The 23,123-nt window shown below is 56.3% G+C and overlaps 1 protein-coding gene across 1 annotated transcript in view; it reads left to right on the forward strand.

Annotated features, from left to right (window-relative positions):
• The first annotated feature begins 6 nt into the window (after positions 1–6).
• The window catches only part of LOC102257899 (striated muscle-specific serine/threonine-protein kinase-like), a 41,616-nt gene continuing 18,499 nt past the window's right edge, over positions 7–23,123 (forward strand). Inside the window, exons 1-15 of the mRNA XM_014531006.1 lie at positions 7–181; positions 2,013–2,156; positions 2,454–2,636; positions 11,995–12,170; positions 12,389–12,477; positions 13,373–13,548; positions 15,997–16,257; positions 17,287–17,445; positions 17,543–17,732; positions 17,841–18,064; positions 20,369–20,488; positions 20,709–20,813; positions 21,402–21,608; positions 21,897–22,020; positions 22,135–22,310. Coding sequence (XP_014386492.1) covers positions 12,102–12,170; positions 12,389–12,477; positions 13,373–13,548; positions 15,997–16,257; positions 17,287–17,445; positions 17,543–17,732; positions 17,841–18,064; positions 20,369–20,488; positions 20,709–20,813; positions 21,402–21,608; positions 21,897–22,020; positions 22,135–22,310 — 1,900 coding nt within the window. The 5' untranslated portion in view covers positions 7–181; positions 2,013–2,156; positions 2,454–2,636; positions 11,995–12,101. The remainder of the gene's footprint in view (positions 182–2,012; positions 2,157–2,453; positions 2,637–11,994; positions 12,171–12,388; positions 12,478–13,372; positions 13,549–15,996; positions 16,258–17,286; positions 17,446–17,542; positions 17,733–17,840; positions 18,065–20,368; positions 20,489–20,708; positions 20,814–21,401; positions 21,609–21,896; positions 22,021–22,134; positions 22,311–23,123) is intronic.

Raw genomic sequence — 23,123 nt, forward strand, 5'->3', positions numbered from 1 at the left:
ACGCCGGGGCCTGTGGGCGCTGCTGTGCCCCAGGCGCTGGAGAAGAGCAGGGCGGGGCCTGAGGCCGAGAAGAGGCCGCGCCGAGGGCCAGAGGAGGATGGTCCCTGGGGGGCCTGGGACCGCAGAGGGACTCGCAGCCAGGGCAGAGGTCGCAGGGCCCGGCCCACTTCGCCTGAGCTTGGTAAGGCCTCCAGAAGCACCACTGAGAAGGTGCTGGGACTTGGGTGGGAGGGCGTTTGGGGAGAGGAGGCTGCTAGGGTATGGTCTCCTGGGGCAGGAATGGACTCAAGCACAAGTCTGAGTGAAAGTTTTGAAGGTTGATGTGCTAAAACCTGCCTGCTGGTGAGATAGTGTGTGTGTGTGTGTGCGTGTGCGTGTGTGTGTTGTGTTTTTTAGAGTGTTTCTGTTTTTATGGAGGCGAGGCTGAGGTGTGAGCAGAAACCCAGTGCCCAGATGCCTGCCATAGGCCCTCTGGGTCTAGGGGCCTGCTAGTCTGTTGGGTTAAGGACCTAACTGATGGAAGGCACTGGTGGAAATCTAAGGAGCTCCTCCCCACACCGCCCTTCCGTGGGGGACGAGATGGAAGCCTGTCTCAATATACCAGTGTAATCGGTTAGGTCCCTGTTACAAGAAAGCTCTGGATCAGCCAACTCTCGTCTCTGCCCTCCCCATCCTGGCACCATCCCTGGACCCATCTGTGGCCACTAAGGTCTAACCCAGCCTCTCCTTCTACCCTCTTTGTTCCCAATCTTGAGTCCCTGCGTCGCTGAGCTGACTGTGGTCACCCGGCAGCCTGTGTGTGGTCTCCCAATCTTCCTGTGGGTGATGGCCAATAGCCAGACTGCCCTTGCCCCTAACTCTGCTCATCCTGAACACCAACTTGGGGCCCACTCCTGGGTTGAAGCAGGGGAAGCCATCCTTCACTCGCTCCCACCCGCTGCTGCTTCCCCAGGCCAGAGGCCCTACACACCGCTCCCAGGAGACCCTGTATGTCTTTTTCATTGCGCTTACCACCCTGTATTTTTCTTCAGCAGAATCACTTTATTTTTCATTAAAGTATTACCGCCCCCAAAATTCCTAGAGATGATTAGGCCCCTGTCCCTTGTTCTACTGGCCATCATTATTGCATATGCACAGCCATGTCCCAGGCACTGTTAACTGGGTGCCTAGGGGGTGTTATTTTAACTTAATCTGTATGCCAGCTTTGTGAGATATTGGGTATTATTTATCAGCTCCATCATACAGATAACAAAACTGAGGCACAGAGAGGTTATCTAATTTGCCGGTTTATGTCGCTAGAAGACAGCATAATTGGGATCATCACTGCTCTTTTGGCACTGTGCTTTATCTAGCTTATAGAACATCAGAGTTAGAAATACCCAGAGAGATCTCTGTGTGTACAAGCGTCCCGTAAGCAAGGACCACATCTTATTTCCTCTTATCGCCCTGGTGCCAAGCAGAGCTTAGTATGCAGTGTTACTGTTTGATAGATGGACAAAATCAAAGCCGATTTTCATGGGGCCTCTCAGACGGCTATAGGGCGGCATCACTAATATGACAGTACATCCCATGTTGCCCTGTGACATCACTATTATTACTTACATGTCAGGTTGCTATTACCTTGTCTTCTGTCTGTATGGAAACTTGTAGTATCTTGTGCCCCTCAGCGTGCCTTGCACAGGGATGATCTACCATCCCTGACCGCTGATTTGTGTAAAGATGTGGTAGGGCTCCTGCCTTCCTCCAGAAACAACACTGTGGCTGAGGTTGAAGAGCAGACAAACGAATGCAGAGTCCTGGATGCCCTGTCCTGCTTGAGAACCCCCTTTCTATCTTTCTTCCCTGTCTCAGGACATTCAGGAGAGAGGTCTTTTGCTCCCCAACCCCCACCTTCTAGAAGACCTCTCTCTGGGTTTGGATTTCTAAGATGCAGGGCTGCCATCACAGCCTCTATCCCCGAGTCGTCTCCATAGGACCATATCCCTTTACCCTGTCACCCGTGTCTCTGGCAGAGTCTTCGGACGACTCTTACGTGTCTGCTGGAGAAGAGCCCCTGGAGGCCCCTGTGTTTGAGATCCCCTTGCAGGACGCGGTGGTGGCCCCAGGGGCGGATGTGCTGCTCAAGTGTATCATCACCGCCAACCCCTCGCCCCAAGGTGAGCTCCAGAGTTGGGGCCTGGCTAAGGTTGAGACAGGGAGGGGTGGGTGAAGAGGGAAGCTCATCTGCTCCCGGGCTGGGCTGTCCTGACTCCTGCATGTGTTAGAGCTTCCCAGAATCCCCCGAGGAAGGGGAGGGCAGGCCTGGGCTTCTGTGAGTGAGGGGAGTCCTCCAAATTCCCTAGGGTGGGGAGAGGAGTGGCTTGGGCTCTGTGTGGCGTGTGGGGTGGGGGGAGATTTGTCCCAGTGGGCCCCTGTGGGCCATGGTGACTGGGCACCCTGCTGCTTCCCCCCAGTGTCCTGGCAGAAGGATGGGTCCACGCTGCGCAGTGATGGCCACCTTCTCATCCGGGCGGAGGGCGAGCGGCACACCCTGCTGCTTCGGGAGGCCCGGTCGGCTGATGCTGGGAACTACACGGCCATCGCTACCAATGAGCTGGGCCAGGCCAGCTGCGCTGCCACGCTGGCTGTGAGACCTGGTAGGGAGCCTGTGGGTCCCAGGGCCGGGTGGAGTGAGCAGTGACCCTTCCCTGTAGGCCCAGGTCCCCTTCCCCTCCCAGCCTAGAGCTCAACTTTCAACCACTGTGCAGTTTGTTCTTGTGTCCGTTGCTCTGGTGGAAGCATTTTAAATGGCCTTGGCCTCAGGGCAGAGGCCAAATTCCCAAGGCACACAGCAGGCTGGCCAATTCATGAAGTCCCTGAATTTTGTCTTTAGACATTCTCTAAATGCCATCCTTTCATGGCATTTCCCTGAACAGGGTCCTATGGGGAAAGCAAATTATCCGCGAGTCTCAGAGAAAAAGAATATCCCTGCTCAAAGGGCTTAAAAACCATCAGGAACCTCTGAGGTCATTTCCTCTCTAGAGCAGCCCACCTGCTCCCTTAAGAGAGATGCTTTTAAGTGCTTTCCTCCCTCCCTTGTTCCTTCTGTTGAACCCAAAGCTCTAAAGAGGGTCCAGCTGAGACCACTTCTTGGGAGGTGACAGTGGCTGAGGCTGCTCTGTTTTCTATTTTTATGAAAGTCCTCACTTGGTGTCAGACTACTTCCTTTGGGTTTAAGCCCAGTTGCTTTCAGGTTCAGGGTAGGGCTGGACTGGTGTCCATGTCCATGGCCATGGCCTGTTCAACTCGTTCAGGTCACTGGGCCCAACAATGTGTTGACCCTGGGCAGTGGGGGTGGGAGGAATTGAGGCTGGGAAAGGGGCATTCCAGAAGCAAAAGATGCAGACTCAACCCTCAAGGAGATTACGCTGGGTGATGACCCTCCACCAGAGGACTTAGGTTGGAAGAAAGTGCAGGGCAGATCAACCCTGTCCCTAGGAGAGTCGAGCAGTTGGTCAGTGTTGTGGGATGCTGGATGGAGAGACATGAGGGCCCTGAAGGAGGCTTGGATTTAGACTGGCAGCGGGAGGGGTGGGCATGCCAGGAGGGGCGAGAGAACACGCTGTTCTGTCCCTTCTTTCACCCAGCCCTGCTGGTGACAAGATTACAGAGCCTGTCTTGCTGTGGGTCAGGGCCTCGGCACCTTCACCATCCACCATCAGGGAGTTCTTGGTGGGATCTGACCTGAGTCCAAGTCCTGCTTTACATCCTTATGGTTGTACCTCTCTCGCTTTGCAGAAGAGCAGGTCTTAGCTTACAGACCCCTCCCAGAAGCTCAGATATAAGGTTCTCTCCTTCCCCTTGCCCCTCCCACCTCAAGGAAATGTACTGTCCCTCCACTGTGTGCTTCCCTCCTTCCATCACCTCTGGGATCTGCTTCTGATTCAGCTCCCAGCTCCTCTTAGGGGGCCCAGGCATGGGTCCAGGACTCTGGTCAATACCTGGCTTGGACTGTTTGGCAAGGAGTGGGGTGGGGGGTGTTCCCCAATACTGGCGCAGGGCCATTTGGGAGCCTTTTATGGTTGGGAAGGAGGCTTGGGGCAAGGCAGCTGTCTGCACTTGTCTTTGCCTGCTGAACCTCCCTGCAGTTGCAGTTTCCTCATTTGTAAACCAGAGATAATTATACTATTCGCAAGAAAGAAAGCAAATGTGTGAACGAGCTTTATGAACTGTAAAGCTATAGACAAATGCTAGTTGTTAGCATTATTAAGTGATGCTGTTGTGCACGGGAGCTCAGGTTCCCTCGAAGCTTCGGGAAGCTGTCTTTCCCGTTTCTTTCCTTTCTTCATACTGTTTATGCCTTGGAGTCTCCTCCCTGCCCTTGCCAAGCCCGCAGCCCCCAACCCCCCATATTTCCCAGATGTCACAGCATCTCTGTGCCTCTCCACCCCGGGGAGCTAGGGTGTGCATCCAGAGAATAGCTCCTGAAAGTCAGACTGGCTCCAGGCTCCAGGGCTTGAGGGGCAGGCACGTGGGTCCAGACTCAGCTCTTGTGGAGGAAGCAGACTTTCTTACCCTACAAGGCTCTGTTTGGTCCAGAGCAGCTGGATGGAGGCCAGTGGACCGGGAGAGCAGCAGGAATGGGCGGAACCAGTGGGTGGCTCAGACATTTGGCAAAGGCTGGGGTCCCAGGCCTGGAGTTTGTAGGGAGTGGGAGGGGGGCTAGGGAAGGGTGTTCCGCAGTGTGGCTGTGGGTGGGGTAGGAGTAGGGTGAGGGAGGGAGTGTCTAGTGTATTTTGGGAAGAGGCCCTGTGGAACCGCCTTCTTTTCTTGCTCCTCACCAACCCCTTTGGTAACCAGGACTGGCTGCCCAGTGCCCTCTTGGGGTTCCTACCCCAACAGGACCTGCTTTTGAGGGCTCACAGATCTCAGTTCCTGGTTGGGAACCACTGGAACAGGGAATTGGCAACTAGAGAATGTAGTTACCCTGGTGCTGTGGTTTGGGGGGCACAATGTCCTCACCAGCTCTGGCAGCCCCACCCAGCCCTGGATCCCTCTCATCCTGCCCCACCTCACTGAATAACTGCTGAGTTGAGCTCCCAAAGGGTGTGTGTATCAGGACAGTGGGTTGGAGGGTGTGAGAAGTGCTTAACTGAAGCTAAGCGTTTCACAGCTGCCTGCATCCATCACACAGGCATTTATTGAGTCCCAACTGGGTGCCAAGTGCTACATCTCTTGAAATAGTTTCGTGTGTTTGCAGAGTGCCATATGCTTTCTTCCAAACCCTTTCACGTCTCTTCCCTTACTTGAGCTACGTCACACATGTACAGTTGACCCTTGAACAATTTGGGGGTCAGGGGCACTTACTGCCATTGTAGTAGAAAACCCTCATTTAACTTTAGTTGGGCCTCCCTGTGGGCAGATTCCTGACTGCCAGGTGACCCTTGAACAACAGGGGTTTGAACCGCTCAGATCAATGAGAAACATTCGTGTATAAGGAACCATTGCAGTTCAAACCTCTGTTATTCAGGGTCAGCTGTATATTTCTTGGAGGGACATGATGGGTGGTGACATTCCCAGTTTATAGATGGGAAGGTGAAAATGTGGAGAGTAAAGCGACACAGAGATAGCACGAGGCCAGCATGTCTACTTCGCATCTGTAATCTGCCTGGGGTGCTGTAAGCAAGAGGTGAGTGAAATACTCACCTATGGAAAAATAAACACAGTGTGATGGCAGATGAAAATAACATGACTAGTCAGCATCTCCTGAGCACTTTGTATATACCAGGCCCTGTGTTGACTGGGTTCTCACATTTAATCCACCCTGTGAGGTAGGTTCTATTATTATGCCCATGTTACAGATGAGGGAACTGAGACTTGGAAAGCTTTAGCAAAGTGCTCTAGAGTAGTGCTGATCAATAGAAATTTCTGTGATAGAACTACTATATACGTGCACAGTCCAATATGGTAGCCACTAGCCACATGTGGGTATTGAGCACTTGAAATGTGGTTAGTGTGACTGAAGGGCTGAATTTTTTATTTCATTTTCATTAATGTACATTTAAATCATCTCAGTGGCTAGTGGTTGCCCTATTTGCTCAGCCATAGGAACATAGGGTCCGTGGGAAGCTGGGTGGTGATTTGAAGCTCTGCCCTTGGATCTCCCAAGTCTGCACTCCTAACCACTGCACCATACTGTCCCCTTTCCTCTACTCAAGAGGTTCGGGGTTCAGGTAGAATTGTGCTCATGAGCTCATGGGGTGGGGGTGGGAGCAGAGACTGCCGATGCCCTTGGGTTTTCTTTCCTTTCTTGCCCTCCCCCCGCCTCCTGCTTTGTTTCCCTGTGTGCCCAGTGTGCCCACAGTTGGCTCACCCCACCAAGGGCTCTGGTCAGGAGGAAGGGGGACATGGGTGGCTTCATGTACCCAGGCCTCTGTCCTGCTGCTGTCAGTCCTCCCCTCAAGCACAGGTCTCATCTATTTTCCAGCAGAGACCTTGGCCTCTCCACTTCGCTTTAGCTGGCCACCATGTCCTCATCTGAACAGCAAGGATCATAACCCCTGAGCTGGTTTCTCAGTCAGATTTGTGAGGTTCTGCAGAGCTGAAGATTCAGCTAAGGACCTTTGGTCCAGAGGAAATGGCTTATCAAAGCTCATTTTGGTCCCATCTGTATGATGACGTGATCACAACAGAAAAGAGGTGGTTTGGGGAGGGCATGAATATAAAAGGAAAGGAAGAAATTATGGCACTCCTGTCTGCCCCCTTCTCCTGGCCTGGCCCTGGCCCCGGCAGATTCTTACTTATGAAGTCAGTGGCTGCCTGTGGAAGGGATCTTAGAATGCCACATGGCCCCATGGCCCATCCTTGATGGGGTCTGGACAGCATCGAAAGAAAGCAGTGTGGTCTCTTGACTAGACTCAGCCCTCCCTCCCCTTTTCTGTCTCCCAGAAGCAGGTCTGCCCCAATAGGTGTCCCCCCAGGGCTGCTACCTCAGAACGGGGGTCCTCACACACAGCCTATCAGAGGAACGTGGACCTAATTTACTGTGGGTGCCAACGCTGATCTAACATGGGGCAATCTTAAACAGCAATCCTAAATAACCATACGTAAGAGCTGAACCACTTCCATGCCTAGGTCAGGCTGACCATGTGAAATGCTCTCTGCTTCCTTGTCTATTTTTAAACCAAAATTAAAACATTCTCAGCACAACTCTTCTCCTTTTCCCTCCCTTTCATGGTGGGATTAGCACAGCAGGCACTTAAACAAATCGCCCCTGGAGAAACCCACTGGGACGGTGCGGGTGGACAGTTGGCTGTGAGCGGCCAGGCCATGTGCAAGGCTGTGAACCTCCAGCACATACTCCCTTCCACAGACACCTCAAGCAGCTCCCTTAGCCCTCAGGGAAGGCACGGAAGCTGGCCTCCACCTTCCGCACCTGAAGTTGATCTGAGGGTGGCTGGAGGCAGCTGAGGCAGCGGGAGGGACCTGCTCTAACATGGTCACGTCCCATTTCTTTCTTCTTTACCTAGTTCTGTAGCCGGAGGGGTTGAGCTGCAGTTCTCTGCACACGCTTTCTGCCTCTGAACATTTGCTCCTGTGGTTTCCTCTTCCAGGATTGCTTTTTTTCTGCTTAAATGGAACTAACTCTTCATTCTAATACACCCCTTCCCTCAGTCCCCTCTTCTTCCCTGGGCCAAAAGTAATGTCCTACTGTCTTCACTACTGTGGCCTTCTCTGCCCCTCTCTTGCCACCTTCCTTGTTCCTGTTTGCTCTTATAGTCCTGTGTGTATCTGGCTTGTCATCCCATCAGCCAGAAGGCTCCTCAGGTTATGGCTGTGCTTTGGCTACTCTTAGCTCTTGCAGCCATACCTGGTGGTCTTCGTGGAAAGTCAAGGTCTGTGTGTGAGCTGACAGTGGGGGGTAGAGATCCCCGGGACTTTCCAAGTCCCCGGAACAACCTGGATAACACACAGAGGCTGGGTGAGACACACATCAGCAAAGGGTAATGAGGACCTGCCTGAGAGTGGAGGTTGGGGCCAGAGGAGACCATAGAGCAGTGGTCCTCAAAGTGTTGTCTCCAGACCAGGAGTAGCAGCATCACCTAGGCCAGTGATGGCGAACCTTTTGAGCTCGGCGTGTCAGCATTTTGAAAAACCCTAACTTAACTCTGGTGCCGTGTCACATATAGAAATTTTTTGATATTTGCAACCATAGTAAAACAAAGACTTATATTTTTGATATTTATTTTACATATTTAAATGCCATTTAACAAAGAAAAATCAACCAAAAAAATGAGTTCGCGTGTCATAGGTTCGCCATCACTGACCTCGGCCCAAAATACCACGTGTGGGCGCGCACGAACAGTGCGATTGAAACTTCGTGGCCCATGCGCAGAAGTCGGTATTTTGTGGAAGAGCTGGTATTTTGTGGAAGAGCCACACTCAAGGGGCCAAAGAACCGCATGTGGCTCGCGAGCCACGGTTTGCTGAGCCACATGCGGCTCTTCCTAGGCCTTAGGAGTACCCTAATTAAGTTAATAACAATGTACCTACCTATATAGTTTAAGTTTAAAAAATTTGGCTCTCAAAAGAAATTTCAATCGTTGTACTGTTGATATTTGGCTCTGTTGACTAATGAGTTTGCCGACCACTGACCTAGGGAATGTGTTAGAGACGCACATCATCGGCTCCAGCCCTGACCTAGTGAATCAGAGACTCAGGGCAGGTCCCAGCAATCTGTGTTTTAACGAGCTTTGTGGGTAATTCTGGTGAATGGTGAGTTTGAGAACCACTGCCCTAGAGTGAGGGACCTTGAACCGTGGGAGGCCCAGGTGGTATAGTGGGAACACGTGAGCTATGGAGCCAGACCCCTGAGGTTCAGAGCCCTGTGCTGAAATTTGGTGGCTGAGTGAGATGGGACTGAGTAATACCACCTCTTAGGGTTATCCTCCTTCTCACATGGGGATTGTGTAGGTCCCTAAACTTTCATGTGCATAAGAATCAACGAGGTGCTTTTGAAAATGCAATTTCCTGACCTCTGTTTCAAGAAATCTAATTTTGGGGCGTCAGAGTGAGGCCCAGGAATTTATAGTTTAAACAGGCTCCCAGGTGGTCCTGCTGTGGGTGGTTCAAGGACCATTCTGAGAAGCCCTGAGGTAGAGGGCCTCACGCGACGCCTGTCCTGTAGGGGACCCTGACTTGTGGGCTCCCCGATGCCAGTACTTTGACTGACCTGGGAGCAGTGTTGACAGGCCAGACATATGCAGAGTCAGTGTGTTTTGCAGTGGTGGGGTGTGCAGGGGCAGCACCTACATGGTGGACATTTGTGCATCTTGGGTTTGGGGGGTACCTGCTCCCCATTCCCTGGCTGGGGTAACTGTTTCCCACAGTGAGAGCTGGCCTTGTGGGTGGAGCGCAGCTGGGATGTAGGGACTGGCTACAAAGATGGTTTTGGTGGAGGGGCCAATGAAAAGGGGTGGTACCAGAGCCTGGTGTGGAACCGTAGCGGCTCTGGAATCTGGAGACAGAGATCCCTGATCAGCCTCCTTGGCCACACAATTTTGGGAGTCCAGAGGGGTGGGGGCCATGGTCTGGTTTCAGAGAGGCCCAGTTCTGGCCCTTCTGTAGCCAGAGCCTCCTGATTAGGCTGCACTGACAGCCCCCTCTCTGAGGGGCTTGAAGGACTCTGATTAGCTTGGCCACTGGATGCCCCAAGGTGCTGTTCCCCTAGCCACCACCAGAGGGCTCTGAGGATCCCTGCAAACTTCACCCATCTGCTTTAATCTCTCCTCTCCCTCCCTGGGCCAGTGGCCTCAGCGCTGTCCAACCTGGAGGTGACTCAAGAGGTCACCAGGATCCACAGAGGGGAGGGGGTGCCTGCCTTCAGAGGCCATGCCTGTGATCTCAGCATCAGCTAATGGCAAGCCCCGAGCAGATACTCACCAAGTGACCATTCTGACTTCCTTCCCCACCCCCACCTCAAGACAGCCAGCCTGAATGGTGAACCCCCTCTTCTGCCAGTCCCCCCCCTTCACTGGCAATGATGGGAAACACAGGTCATAGCTTGGGAATGTGGCCCCGGGCAGGGGTGATAGGAGGAGGGAGAAGGACATGTGACCTCTCCACAGCTCCCCTGCTCCCCTGCTCTGTCTCCAAGCCCCTTCCTCGCCCCAAATACAGATGGGTGCTGGTAGTGAGGGGCTGTGGGGGAAGCAGCCCCTGCTTCCTGACCGCTGGCCCTGGTGGGGCTGATGAGGGGAGGGACAACTGCCAACTGGTAGCGCCCGTAGGAAGAGTGTTGGGCACAGGCCCAGTGTCCTGTGGCGGCTGCTGGGCCAAACCTGCCATGGCAGGATGGGGAGACAGAGATGGGATTCTGGGCCCACTCAGACGGCGAGGGGCTTCTCTGGGAGCCAAGTTCTCGGATTCTCAGCACCAGAGAAAACAGGCTGTGGCCTGGCTCGTAGCATTTGAGGCTTGTTGGGAATCTCAGTGGTTTGGTCAGAGCAAGGGGCCTCATCGGGGCTGTTTGCCTTCGGTACCTCCTCTGGTGGACTCGTTGAAATGAGTGGGTCAGGGCAAGCGTCTTGGATGCTGCATGCAGTGCCACCCCATCTTCCCCTGGGGACCAAGGCCTTGGCGCTTTGAATCGAGGCGCCACTGAGGGGGCTTTGTGCTTGTCAGGGTCCAGAGCTGTAAGGAGAGAAAAGGCAGATCCTGCTGCTTGGGAATGAGCAGGGTGGCTAAATACAGCCGCCAGCACTCTGCCCCTCCCCTCTCCTCCCCCTCCACTCTAGGCCCAGGCTGCCTGTGGTCTCAGCAGGCACCACCTCCCCAGCCAGCTGCCTGCCTGCCACCCAGCCTGTCCCCACCAGGCCAGCCCCCACCTTTCCCTTCCCCTCCCCCAGGACCTCGTGCAGAGCCTCAGCAGGGTCAGCGAGTGAGTGGGGCTGGGCAGGCTGGGCTCTTGCTCTCTGGGGAACCTGGCGGGGTGGGTAGTGGGCAGGCAGCGGAAAGGCCTGGTGCCAGGGCAGAGCCTTCGGGACAGGCTCAGGCTGGGGTCTGTGTGGCAGAGTCTCCAGGTGAGTTGGGGTGCAGCCCTGTGGGGGGCCGGGCCACAGGGACTTGGGGTGGGGGAACCAGGAGGAGGGGCCAGGGGGCTGTGGTAGATTCATGTCTGTATTTGGCAGTCGGCGAGAAGCCAGCTCAGTGACGCTGGGCCCCTGGCCAGTTGCAGGGGAGGGCGTCAGGGCCCTGGAGACACCCCTCCCCCAAAGACACACTGGTGCCCCTTCCTCTTCCCCAGCTGCCTTTCTTTGTGGATGACTCAAACTCTGCTCTCCCATCTCCTGAGAGTTTGGGGGCCCATGCTTTAGGTCTGGGGCCAACAGGTGCTCCTGTGGTATCTGGGGCAGGAAGCTGAGAACGGAGAGGGGGAAGGGCAGGCTGAACAGTGCCACCTCATTGGTCCTGGCACTGAGGTCAGGATGGGGCTTGTCTGAGGTGTGTGTTCCTCTGCACTAGGCCCAGTTCACCCAAGATACGGGTGTCCTAGTTGTGCCACCCTGGGGTCCAGAGACGTGAACCACCTGCATTAGGAGCCTGCGATCCTGTGCCAGGAATGTGTGGGTTCCGGGCTCCAGTGGAATTCCACGTCTCCCACAAGGCCCAGGAGCGGCCCTTCTGCTGCCTGAATCCTTGGCCCCAGGCCATTCCCTCTGGTTCCCCTGCTCAGGAGGATCAGCAGGGTCAGTATTAGGAGAGTCTGTGACAGGATTCAGGGACTCAGGGAAGGAAATATCTGGCAAGGTCATATAGCAAGCAAGCCCCGGGAAGTGAGGTCAGGGCTGGGCCAGCCTGCAGGAACCGTCGTCTCACCTCCTGGGCTCCCATTCCAGACCTTATCAGGTCCTTGAACTCAGGCTGATCCATGTATAGCTCTCTCAGTCTCTCTGCCCTCCTTCCTCTCCTGGCATCCCTCTGTGTGCCACCGTCTCTCCTCTGTCTCTCCTCCAGGTGGGTCCACATCCCCTTTCAGCAGCCCCATCACCTCTGACGAGGAGTACCTGAGCCCCCCAGAGGAGTTCCCGGAGCCTGGGGAGACCTGGCCCCAACCCCCCACCATGAAGCTCAGTCCCAGCCAGAACCGCCGCTCCTCAGATGCTGGCTCCAAGGCGCCCCCCACCTTCAAGGTCAGATCACGGAGCCCAGCCTCAGCCTCCTGAGTACCTCCATTCCTTTGTGTGGCCTCTTGTTCTTGGGGCCATACCAGGTTCTAACACAGCCTGGAGCTTGACCCCATTAACTGAGAGCCAGCCTAGGTCAGACTGGGGTGGAAGAGGCCTCTGTCCCAGATCCCCCACCCCCCAGGAGCTGCAGCTGGGCCCTGACACTTTGGGGTTCCCTGCAGGTCTCCCTTATGGACCAGTCAGTAAGAGAAGGCCAAGATGTTACCATGAGCATCCGTGTGCAGGGGGAGCCCAAGCCAGTGGTCTCCTGGTGAGTAGCAGCTAACCACCACCTGCCAGCTCCCCTCCTCCCAGGCCTGGCCCTGTGAGATCTGGCTCTGGGCAGAGGGGACTGGGCCGTTGGTGGACTTGCCCTTGATCTGTAGGGGGCCACATCCCAGGTACAGTGGTGCCACTCCCCCAACCTGCCCCTGCCTCTGTCCCCACCTGCGTTCAGGGCTCACTGGGGGCTTCCTCCTGGGGGCGGGGTTTGTTCACTTGGGCCGAACAGCCTGGAGCCATCTCACTCCCCGAGGAGGCTGCCCGCCTCCAGTCCGTTGACCACAGGCTGAATTTTGAGGCCTTCTCTGCGCCCAGCCCTTTGCTAAGCCCAGGTGGAACCATTTGTTTCTGAGCTGCCAGAGCCCGGCGTTAAATTCGGGCCTCATCTGTGGTGCTACATCCCAGGTGCCTGGAGCTTTGATTAGTTCGCTCAGGTTATTGTTTTTATTGGTTTGGGTTCTACTTTCATTTTTAATTGATTGTCTCGTCCCCAGTGTGATTTCTTAACATTGTAAGTTATTTCATGTCCCTTTGGGGAAGTGGGGAAGCTACCTGTTCATTATAAAGAAATAAAAATAAGACATGAGGAAATTTAAGAGCTATTAAGAGCTGAAGAGCATGGCGCCACTCTAGGTGCAGTTCAGTTCCTAGAAAGGAGATTCCCAGGTGGGCAGACGTGATCCGGAAGTTCCTGGTGGAGGTGGGATGCGGAGTCAGGGTGAAAACCTATCTGTAACCCAGGGTGCCCATGGTCAGTGGGACAGATCTGGGGAGGGGACAAATGATGAGCAGGGAGGAGAGGCCAGCTTGGCTCTGTGCCCCCACTTCCTCATGTGCAGGTGAGGACCCTGGGCCCTGGGACTGAGTTCTTGCCCCTCTGACAGGCTGAGAAACCGCCAGCCCGTGCGCCCAGACAAGCGGCGCTTCGCGGAGGAGGCAGAGGGTGGGCTGTGCCGGCTGCGGATCCTGGCCGCTGAGCGGGGTGACGCTGGCTTCTACACTTGCAAAGCAGTTAACGAGTATGGCGCTCGGCAGTGCGAGGCCCGCCTGGAGGTCCGAGGTGAGTACATCCCACTCCCAATGAACACCCCCCGCCCCCGAAACACACACACACATCTGGCCCTGGCCTCATTCCTGCCCAATTGCCAATGTTCACATAACCTTAGTTACGGGATGCCAGAACTGAAAGGGCCCCAAGTTTAGCTGCTCATGTTGTGGTTGGGGAAACTGAGGTCCAGAGAGGGAAAGTGACTTTCCCAGGCCACATGGCAACTTGCCCAGTGCTCAGCTTACTACCCAGTACTGCCTTCCCCATGCTCAGGCATACCTGCCCCTGATGCCAGCCAGAGACCTTGTTCCTGCCACCAGCCATCCTCTCCTTCACTCTTCTACGCCTTTGTCACCTTGCCCTTCCCAGGCCCCTCCCTCACACCCACTCCCCTCTCTCCTATTACCCATCTCATTGCTGTGCAGAATCTACTGTGGCTGGGGGTGGCAGTGGGAATGTCTGATAGTTGGACCCGTTCGGAGGGGCCCTTGGGTGACTTGGGCATGGAGCATTGCCGGGACTCAGGGGTGCCAGGGTGAGCAGAGCTGTGAAATGTGGAGAGGGCTGGGTACCAGAGTCGGGCCTAAGGGTAGGGGGCCTTTCAGGCATCGGGGATGGCAGGCCCTAGCTAGGCTGCCCTGGGGGGCAGTGCTTTTCTTCCCAAGGACTGGCCATTTACCTCTCCTTTCACCTCCCCTTTCCCTGTGGACAGTTCAGGGCTGGGAACCCCTCCTCAGCTCCGCACTCAGCCATCGTCCCCCCTTCCTGGCAGAGGCCAGTTTTGAGAGCTTCCAGGATCCCCAGACCCTGCTGGAGCCCAGACCCTCACAGTCATGGTGGCCCCAATGGGCCCCGCCTGCCTCAGTTACCGACCCTGTGCCTCCTGTTCCTGGGGTCGCCTCCTCCTCAGTCTCTAAATTCTTCCATCCCCACCCCCAACCCCCATCCCCACAGCCTGGCCCCATTCCCTGGCCTGCGCCTGCCCCTTCAGGGTCTGGTCTGCCCTGCTTCTCTGTGCTAACCCATGTCTCGGTGCTTCTCTCTCTTTGGAATTCTCCCCAACATCTCTCAGGTTTTGGGGTGCTCCTGGTAGCTGTGAATGCCTCTCCCCTGGTTGCCCAGGGCCTCTACCTGCCCAGAAAACCCAGGGCCCCGGCCTCTGGCTGGCTGCCTGCCCCCCACCCCAGGGCTGCGCTTGGGGGAGCTGAACGTGGCAGTGCTGCCCTGGCAGTTGGAGAGACAGCTGTCTGTGCTGGGGGCCTAGCCAGGCTGCGTGCGTGCTTGTGTGTGCGTGCGTGTGCGTGTGCGTGTACTGCACTAACCTGCCGCTTGCTGACTGAGGTTTTTGTCTGTACACAGGCGAGTGAGCTCAGGGGGCCGACTGCGCTCCCCCCGCTACCCTCCGAGCCGCGCCCTGTCTCAGGCACCTCTCGGACCTCGCTGTGTTTCACTGCCTCCTGCCCACAGACCCTGCCAGCCTGGACCCTGTTCCAGCCTCCCCTCCCCTCCCTTTCCCGTGCAGCACCCTGGGGTAGCCCTGGGCCCCTGTGGACCCCTCCCTCCCCAAGTGGACATATGACTGGGCTGGCTAGGAGCCCCCACATGGACTGAGTGCCAGGAAGGGGTGGCCATGAGGACTATCAAGACCCCTTCCCAGTCTCTCCCTGCAGGGGAGCACCCAGGGAGTGCATGTGCTGCCACTGCTACAGGCCCTGTCTGTCTCTCCGTTTGTCTGTCTGTGTGTCTGTGACAGTCAGGAAAGGATGCCTCCAAGCTGGCGTGGGATAAAGCAGAGGGGGAGAGACAGGGCATAGCACCTGCAAGGTGGAGGGCCCCGAGGGGTCGGGGCTGTTGACAAGGAGCTCATGAAGTGGGGGCAGAGCACTGACCATTCCAGGAACAGGTTTTCAGCGGTACCACACTATTTCACAAGGGGCCAGAAGCCAGAGGCCCCGGCCCTGCGCTGATGAGGAGGCCTGGCTGAGTCCTGGCTGTGGGCAGGTGTAGGGCCCACTTGGGGCTCCCCCTTTCACTGTCAGAGTCCGGGAGGCTCTGTCTGGGAGCGAGGGAGTTAGCCAGACTTGACATGGGAGTAGGGGCCTCCTGTAGAGGGCGTGGAGATACTCAGAAGTACCTGTTTCTTAGTTCAAATAAAGTCCAGTTTGTACCCAGCTGGTGTGCTGTGTGGTATTATTTTCCGCCGCCGTCTCTGCCCTCAGTTTCACTGTCCTTGATTCCTGCCGCTTCCCGAGTTCCCCCTCCCTGGCCCAGCTGGGGTCGCTGTCCTGAAGCCAGGCCTGAGACCTGGCCGGCCATGAGGGTGGGCTTTCCCTGTGTCTCCAAAGGAACAAAATGCATCTCTCTCTCTGTGTCTGTCTGTCTCTCTCTGTGTGCGTGTGTGTCTCCCTCACCCCGTGTCTCCGCTCCATGTGTGCCTACTCCCCGTGGCCGCTCCCCCAGCACACCCTGAGAGCCGGTCCCTGGCCGTGCTGGCCCCCCTGCAGGACGTGGACGTGGGGGCCGGGGAAATGGCGCTGTTTGAGTGCCTGGTGGCGGGTCCTGCGGACGTGGAGGTGGACTGGCTGTGCCGTGGCCGCCTGCTGCAGCCCGCGCTGCTCAAATGCAAGATGCATTTCGATGGTCGGAAATGCAAGCTGCTGCTCACCTCCGTGCATGAGGACGACAGTGGCGTCTACACCTGCAAGCTCAGCACGGCCAAAGGTAACTGCCCACTTGGGCCCCAGGGCTGCCTCGGGCCCCCAAGAGCTGGAGGGAGGTCCCTGGAGGGGAAGGATTCTGGGGGAAGAGTGATAGATGGGAGAGGGTGCCATACACCTGCCTCAGTAAACGCACTTGGAGTAGCACCTAGAGCAGCGCCTGGCAGGAAGGGCCTCCCGTGTCAGTGTCAGCTGCTGTTCCTGTAGGAGCCCATCTGCTGAGGTGTGGCAGACAAACCTGGGTGTGGGTTCCAGTTCCTGCCCTGTCGCATACCAGCCACCTGACTTTGGACAAGTCACTTCATCTCTCTGAGCTCAGACTATTCATGTGTAAAAACGGGATCATGATAATGCCTAGCTCGGGGATCGGTAGGATTAATGAGATAATGAATGTAAAGAACAAAGCACAGCGCCTGGCGAAGGGTGCCACCTAATAAATGTCAGCCATTAGTTTTATGAATGACTTCTCTGACCTGGTCCCCGTCCTCGTTTGAGGAGGAGACAATGCCTCGCCAGGTTGTGGTAATGAGCACCTAAGGTGACACTGGAGGGACCTTGGAGGCAGGAAGGGACCAGGTCAGCGTCGGGTGCTGTCACTTCCCCCAGAAGATTGTCTGTGGGGCAGTGGAGTGGGGCGAAGGGGCATGTGCTTTATGTCTGGGGTGTGGGAGGAAGTATGGGCAAAACCCAGGTGCAGAGGAGAATTCCAAGGGGAGGGAAAAGGGGTGCAGGGGAGGAAACGGGCTTGTCTTCTAGGCCCCTCTTATTGCTAAGCTGAGCATCATCCTGGGTGGGCAAGGTGAGCTGAGGACGGGAGAGCTGGGCTGGGGCCCTGGACACCCATCGTATCCCTAGCCACCATGGCAGCCTCTGCCACCCTTGCCGACCTCCACCTTCCTGAGAAGGCCCAGTGCCTCTTCCAGTGCCTAGGGACCTTGCTGGGTTCCAGCTCCTGGCCCAGGCAGGGGGCCTGTGGGTCGGGGTGCCTGGGGTTCCGTGGCCTTGGATGCCCCAGTGCTGATCCCTCCCGCAGATGAGCTGACCTGCAGCGCCCGGCTGACGGTGCGGCCCTCACTGGCGCCCTTGTTCACACGGATGCTGGAGGATTTGGAGGTGCTGGAAGGCCGCACGGCCCGCTTCGACTGCAAGATCAGTGGCACCCCACCCCCCTCCGTGACCTGGACTCATTTTGGTATGCCCTCCACCCTGCAGATGTTGGGCGACCCCCAAGGGCCAGAGAGCAGGACCCCTCTCTGAGTCTGCTGTGCATTCCGCCTCTCTCCCCCCAGGCCGCGCCGTAGAGGAGAGTGAGAACTTGCGTCTGCGGCAGGATGGGGGGCTACACTCGCTACACATTGCCCATGTGGGCAGTGAAGATGAGGGGCTCTACGCAGTCAGTGCCACCAACACCCACGGCCAGGCCCACTGCTCGGCCCAGCTCTACGTGGAGGAGCCTCGGACAGCCGCCACTGGCCCCAGGTACTGCCGGGGGCCCGGAGCTGCCAGGGCTGCCTCTGTGGGACCCCAACCCAGCCTGTGACAGGAGGCAAAGCTCTGGGACTCTGGGCAGCTTTGTGATTTTTGCAGCTCGAAGCTGGAGAAGATGCCATCCATCCCTGAGGAGCCAGAGCATGGTGAGCTGGAGCGGCTGTCCATGCCCGACTTCCTGCGGCCGCTGCAGGACCTGGAAGTGGGACTGGCCAAGGAGGCCATGCTGGAGTGCCAGGTGACTGGCCTGCCCTACCCCACCATCAGCTGGTTCCACAATGGCCACCGTATCCAGAGCAGTGATGACCGGCGCATGATGCAGTGTACGTGCTGGGGAAGGGGCCCTGGGGAGTGTCCCCTCCAGCACCTCTCTGCTTGTGGTGCCCTCCGTGTGCTCACCCTCAGGCCTTCCTTTTCTAGCCTCGTCAAGGATGAGGCATCTAGTGGAGGGGAGCCCAGAAAGGCTATGAGGTCGCCTCCTGCCTTGAGCCCACACAGCACCCATCTTGCTGAGTCACGACTCTGGACCTCAGTAGCTCCTTAGAAACTTACTAGACGGCCTGCTACGGATCGTGGGCAGGTTACAGAACCCCTCTGTGCCTCAGTTTCCTCATCTGTAATCGGTTTGTTAGAGAATTAGATCAGCAAGTACATATAGAACACTTAGGGCGTGGCAAATAGCAAGTGGTCAGTACGTGTCATATCTTATGATTATTGCTACTGTTTTTGCCACCATTGTCATTCTCATTGGTAAAGCAGAGAAATTTCAGTGAAAAGGCCCATGCGGCCAGTGTCTGGCACCGAGAGGATGCTTGGCCAAGGCTATTCATGAATAGCAAGTAAAGAAGGAGCTGGAGGAAAACAGAGGGATGTATTTGGGACCGTGTCCTCAGCCTGGGGTGTTTCCCATGGGACGATTTCAGTTCCACCCTCGAAGGAATCAGAGTCTCCAGTGGAAAGGGCCACCTCCCCCATCAGACAGCGCCACCCTGTGCCACACGATGGCCTCCTCTGACAGCAGCAGGGTGACAAAACTCAGCGCCTCATGTGTGCCAGGGCCTGAGCGCTAAAGGCCTGGCGTGGATGATCTCACCACGGGCCTGTGAGGCAGCTACTATTACTCCTGTTTAAAGATGGGGAAACTGAGGCTTACGGAGGATCAAGGACCTGCTCAAAGGCAGGCAAGGACCATCTGACTCTGGCTCCCACCTCCTAACCAGGATGCTCCCTGTCGGCCGTGCCCATTTCCAGTGCCACCACTGAGGTCCTTCCCCTCTGCCCTCCACCACAGCAGTTGTCTGCTCAGCCCACAGACTTCCCATCTCTCCATCTGCTTGAGGCCCTGGGTGGGTGTCTGGCTCAGAATCTGAGCTGGCGTCTCTTCTGTTTGTATCTGGGGTCAGTGGCGGCCCTTGGTTTCTCTTCCTTTATAAATAGTCTCAGTAGAGATAAATGGGTGACTGCTCCATGGGAGATAACCACTGAGAGGAGGGAGGGTATTTGGGGACAGCCCTTATATGAATGAGGACAGTGTAGGCCTCTTCCTCTTCCTGTCCCTGCTGGAGACAGCTCCCTTATCATCATTCTGGGAACACGGCGTAGGGACAGAGCTTTGAATTCAGAGGGAACCAAGTTCAAGCCATTGCTCCATCATTTATTAGCCATGTGACCTTGGACAAGTTCATTAATGTCTCTGACCTCATTGGTAAAATAAGGATAATTTTGCAGGGTTGTTGAAAGGATTATGGGGGTGGGAAATGTATGTCAAGTAGCTGGCATAGCAGAACACTCTTATTGGAGGTTATAATGTAATACATATATTTGGCACTTACTGCATGCTAGGTAGTGGGTTCTGCTGGAGGTCCTGGGGAGGGGAGAAGGGATGGGGGTGCAGAGTGGGGCCCCCAGTCATGGCACAGGAGGTTTCCCAGGCTGGCACTCCCTTGAACTATGTCTTGAAGGAGAAGGAGGCCTTAGTAAGAGAAGAATGTTCCAGAAGGGAGGAATTTTGTGAGCAAAGACCTGAAGATGGAGCCCCTATGGCTTGTTCAGGGACCTGCTGGTGGAGGACTAGCAGGGGATGTGGCCAGGTGGGAGTTTAGCAGCTCTGGCTGCTGTCAGTAGGTGCCTATGCAGTAGGTGCCTTTAAGATTTTCAGGTTGAGATGCAACATGCAGTGCTGTAGGTGGAGTGTGGGCTGCACTAGTGGAGCGCTCTCAGGGGCTCTGTGCTGGCCATGGGACCACCAGTGGCCATGGGAAGGGCCCTAGGAACAAAGTCTTGATAGAACTTTGACACAGAGGTGTGACACCCTCCCCAGAGGTGCGAAGAAGAGGGGCAGTCAACAGTTGGTGGATGGTGTGGGAGGAAGGTGAGAAGCTGCAGGGCCTGAAGTGTGGAAGGACAGACAAGAGGGGCCAGGGCTGCAGGTGTAGACTTGGCAGTCTGGACCTAGGGTTTGCCACACGATGGACACTCTTCTTGCTTGTCTGCTATTCTTTCTCTCTCCTCTCCTCCCTGAGTGGGTGGGGGTGAAGGGCCAGGTCTAGGGTGGCGTGGGCTCACCCCTCAAAGTATTCTCCTAGCTCAGGCCCAGTGTTACTGTCCCTCCCTGCCCGCCCCCCCAGACAGGGATGTCCATCGATTGGTGTTCCCTGCTGTGGGGCCTCAGCATGCTGGTGTCTACAAGAGTGTCATCGCCAACAAGCTGGGCAAAGCTGCCTGTTATGCCCACCTCTATGTCACAGGTGAGACAGGCACCCTCCCGGCCAGCTGCATGCACAGCCTAGCCTCTGGCCTACCCAGGGGGCTGGTGAAGGGGGCTTTTGCACCAGCTCTCTTCCTTCCATCCCCTGGGGAGCCGTCTGGCCTTGCCCCTGCCCCCAGCCCACTCCCCTGAGGCCTGGTGATCCTGTGGAGCCACTGGGATGTAAAAGCCTCGGCGGATGCTTGACCTTTGGCTTTCAGATGTGGTTCCAGGCCCCCCAGATGGTGCCCCACAGGTGGTGGCTGTGACTGGGAGGATGATCACCCTCACATGGAACCCCCCCAGGAGTCTGGACATGGCCATCGGTGGGTCAGAGCCACACAAGGCTGAGTGGTGGGGATGGAGGCATGGGCAGGGCTGGCTCGGGCAAGGGTGCCAAGGGAGCCAGGAGGGGAGGGCAAGGCCCAGGGAAGCATATGGGGACGGAGTGCTGGGAGCACGGCTAGGAGCAGCCTTGACTGCCTCCTCTGCATGGTGGATGGAGCTCCGGGTCAGGAGGGGACAAAGGGAGCCACCACATTCCCGTCTCTTTCTCAGAGGGATTGGGTGCCTGGGTCGTGCTCCCGGGAAAATGCTCTTCTTCCCTGTCCACAACCTCTTCCTGCTCTCTGCCTCAGTTTCCCCACCTCAGATAGTAACAAGGAACTGGGATACAAGGCAAGCTCCCTCCATGCCTGTAACTGGACCCCATGCCTGGCACTTTGTTGGCTCTTAGCCTGGCTAGGCCAGTGGTTGGGCAAGAGCAGATGGAGAGCAGTTAGAAGCAACAAGAGACACTGAGGCAGGTCCTCAGAGCAGACTGATGATGAGTTCCTGGGTCCTGAAGAACTGAATGAGGGTGGAGCAGGGCACGCCCCAGCCATGCCCGTCTCTAACAGCTGCCTCCCCATCAGACCCGGACGCCCTGACCTACACCGTGCAGCACCAGGTGCTGGGCTCAGACCAGTGGACAGCGCTGGCCACGGGCCTGCGGGAGCCTGGATGGTCAGCCACAGGGCTGCGTAAGGGGGTTCGGCACATTTTCCGGGTCCTCAGTGCCACCATCAAGAGCAGCAGCAAACCATCACCCCCTTCTGAGCCTGTGCAGCTGCTGGAGCGAGGTGAGCCTGGGTGTGCTTTTGGAGCGGGGATGGGTGCTGTTGGGCCAGAGAACTGGGTCCCCCCGGTGGGAGCTCAAGGGCTGGTCTGGACATTAGAGCTTTGACAGGAACAGTGTGGCTGGGTGCGACCTTGACCGTCAAAGTGCTTCCTTCTCACTCCTGAAAGTGGCTCCTAGACAAAGTGCTGACCCTCTCTGAGCCTCAGCTTCCTCCTCTGTAAAAATGGAGCTCACAGGGCGATGGGGAGGGTTAGAGGAGCAGTGGGTCCTAAGGATCTCCTCCTCCCAGGCCCACCCCTGGAGGAGGCGCCCGCTGTGCTGGACAAGCCAGACATCGTGTATGTGGTGGAGGGACAGCCTGCCAGTGTCACCGTCACCTTCAACCACGTGGAGGCCCAGGTCGTCTGGAGGAGGTGGGGCCCTGCCTTGCATGCCCCATTCCCACAAGTGGCAGTCCAGTTCCGGCCGTCCTAGCCTGACCTCCTGTGGCTGGATCCTGGGTGACCTCCCTCTCGTGTGTCCCTTAGCTGCCGAGGGGCCCTCCTAGAGGCGCGGGCAGGGGTGTACGAGTTGAGTCAGCCAGATGACGACCAGTACTGTCTTCGGATCTGCCGGGTTAGCCGCCGGGACATGGGGCCCATCACCTGCACTGCCCGCAACCGTCACGGCACACAGGCCTGTTCGGTCACACTGGAACTGGCAGGTAGGTGATAGCAGACCCCCTTCCCTCTCCTCCCTCTGAGGCCCGCAGCCCTCTCCTCCCACCCCCAGGTGCACACACCCATTGGCCAGTCCTAGGTCTTCCCTCTCAGCCTGTCCATCTAATGGCCATACTAATACCAGTACTACTACCACTAATAGTAATAGTACTAACAAGATATTTATTGAGCACCGAGTACGTGTCAGGCTTAGTGCTAAGTATCTCACATTAACTCCTCATTTAATATTTACATCAACCCTGTGAGATGGGGGGTTGGTTATTATCCCTGTTTTACCGATGGGGAAACTGAGGCTCAGAGAGTGTGCGAAATAACAGGCTCAAAGTCACACAACCTAATAAGACCGGGAACTAGGATTCAAGCTCTGATACCCAATTCCAAAGCCAGAGGGTGCTCCTAGCTCCTGTGTTAAGCACAACAGGAAATAATACCTCAAGTGTAACAAGCATAGGGAGACAAGATCACTTTAAAAAAGAAAAAAACCCCAAGGGAGTGCATCTTACACGAGACTCTCAGCTCCCGGATCCTGGCTGCCCTTGGCTCAACTTGTCGGACAGAGCCTCCCAACCTTTGCTGTGAGGACGTGTTTTTTTTTTAATTTCTCCATCACAGACGTTGTCCCTCAATCCCCAGCATGCATTAAGTAGTAATTGCCTCGTGTTCCAGTTTGTTAATTAACTCTAGACATATGTAACTGCCACTCAGGGTTTCGGACCAGCGCCAGCTAAACAGTGTTACCTGCTGAGCAGATACAATTCCAACCAAATGCAAAGAAAGTGACATTTTAGTTAGCACAG

Source organism: Myotis brandtii, unplaced genomic scaffold, assembly GCF_000412655.1.
Source record: "Myotis brandtii unplaced genomic scaffold, ASM41265v1 scaffold79, whole genome shotgun sequence".
Lineage (NCBI taxonomy): Eukaryota > Metazoa > Chordata > Mammalia > Chiroptera > Vespertilionidae > Myotis > Myotis brandtii.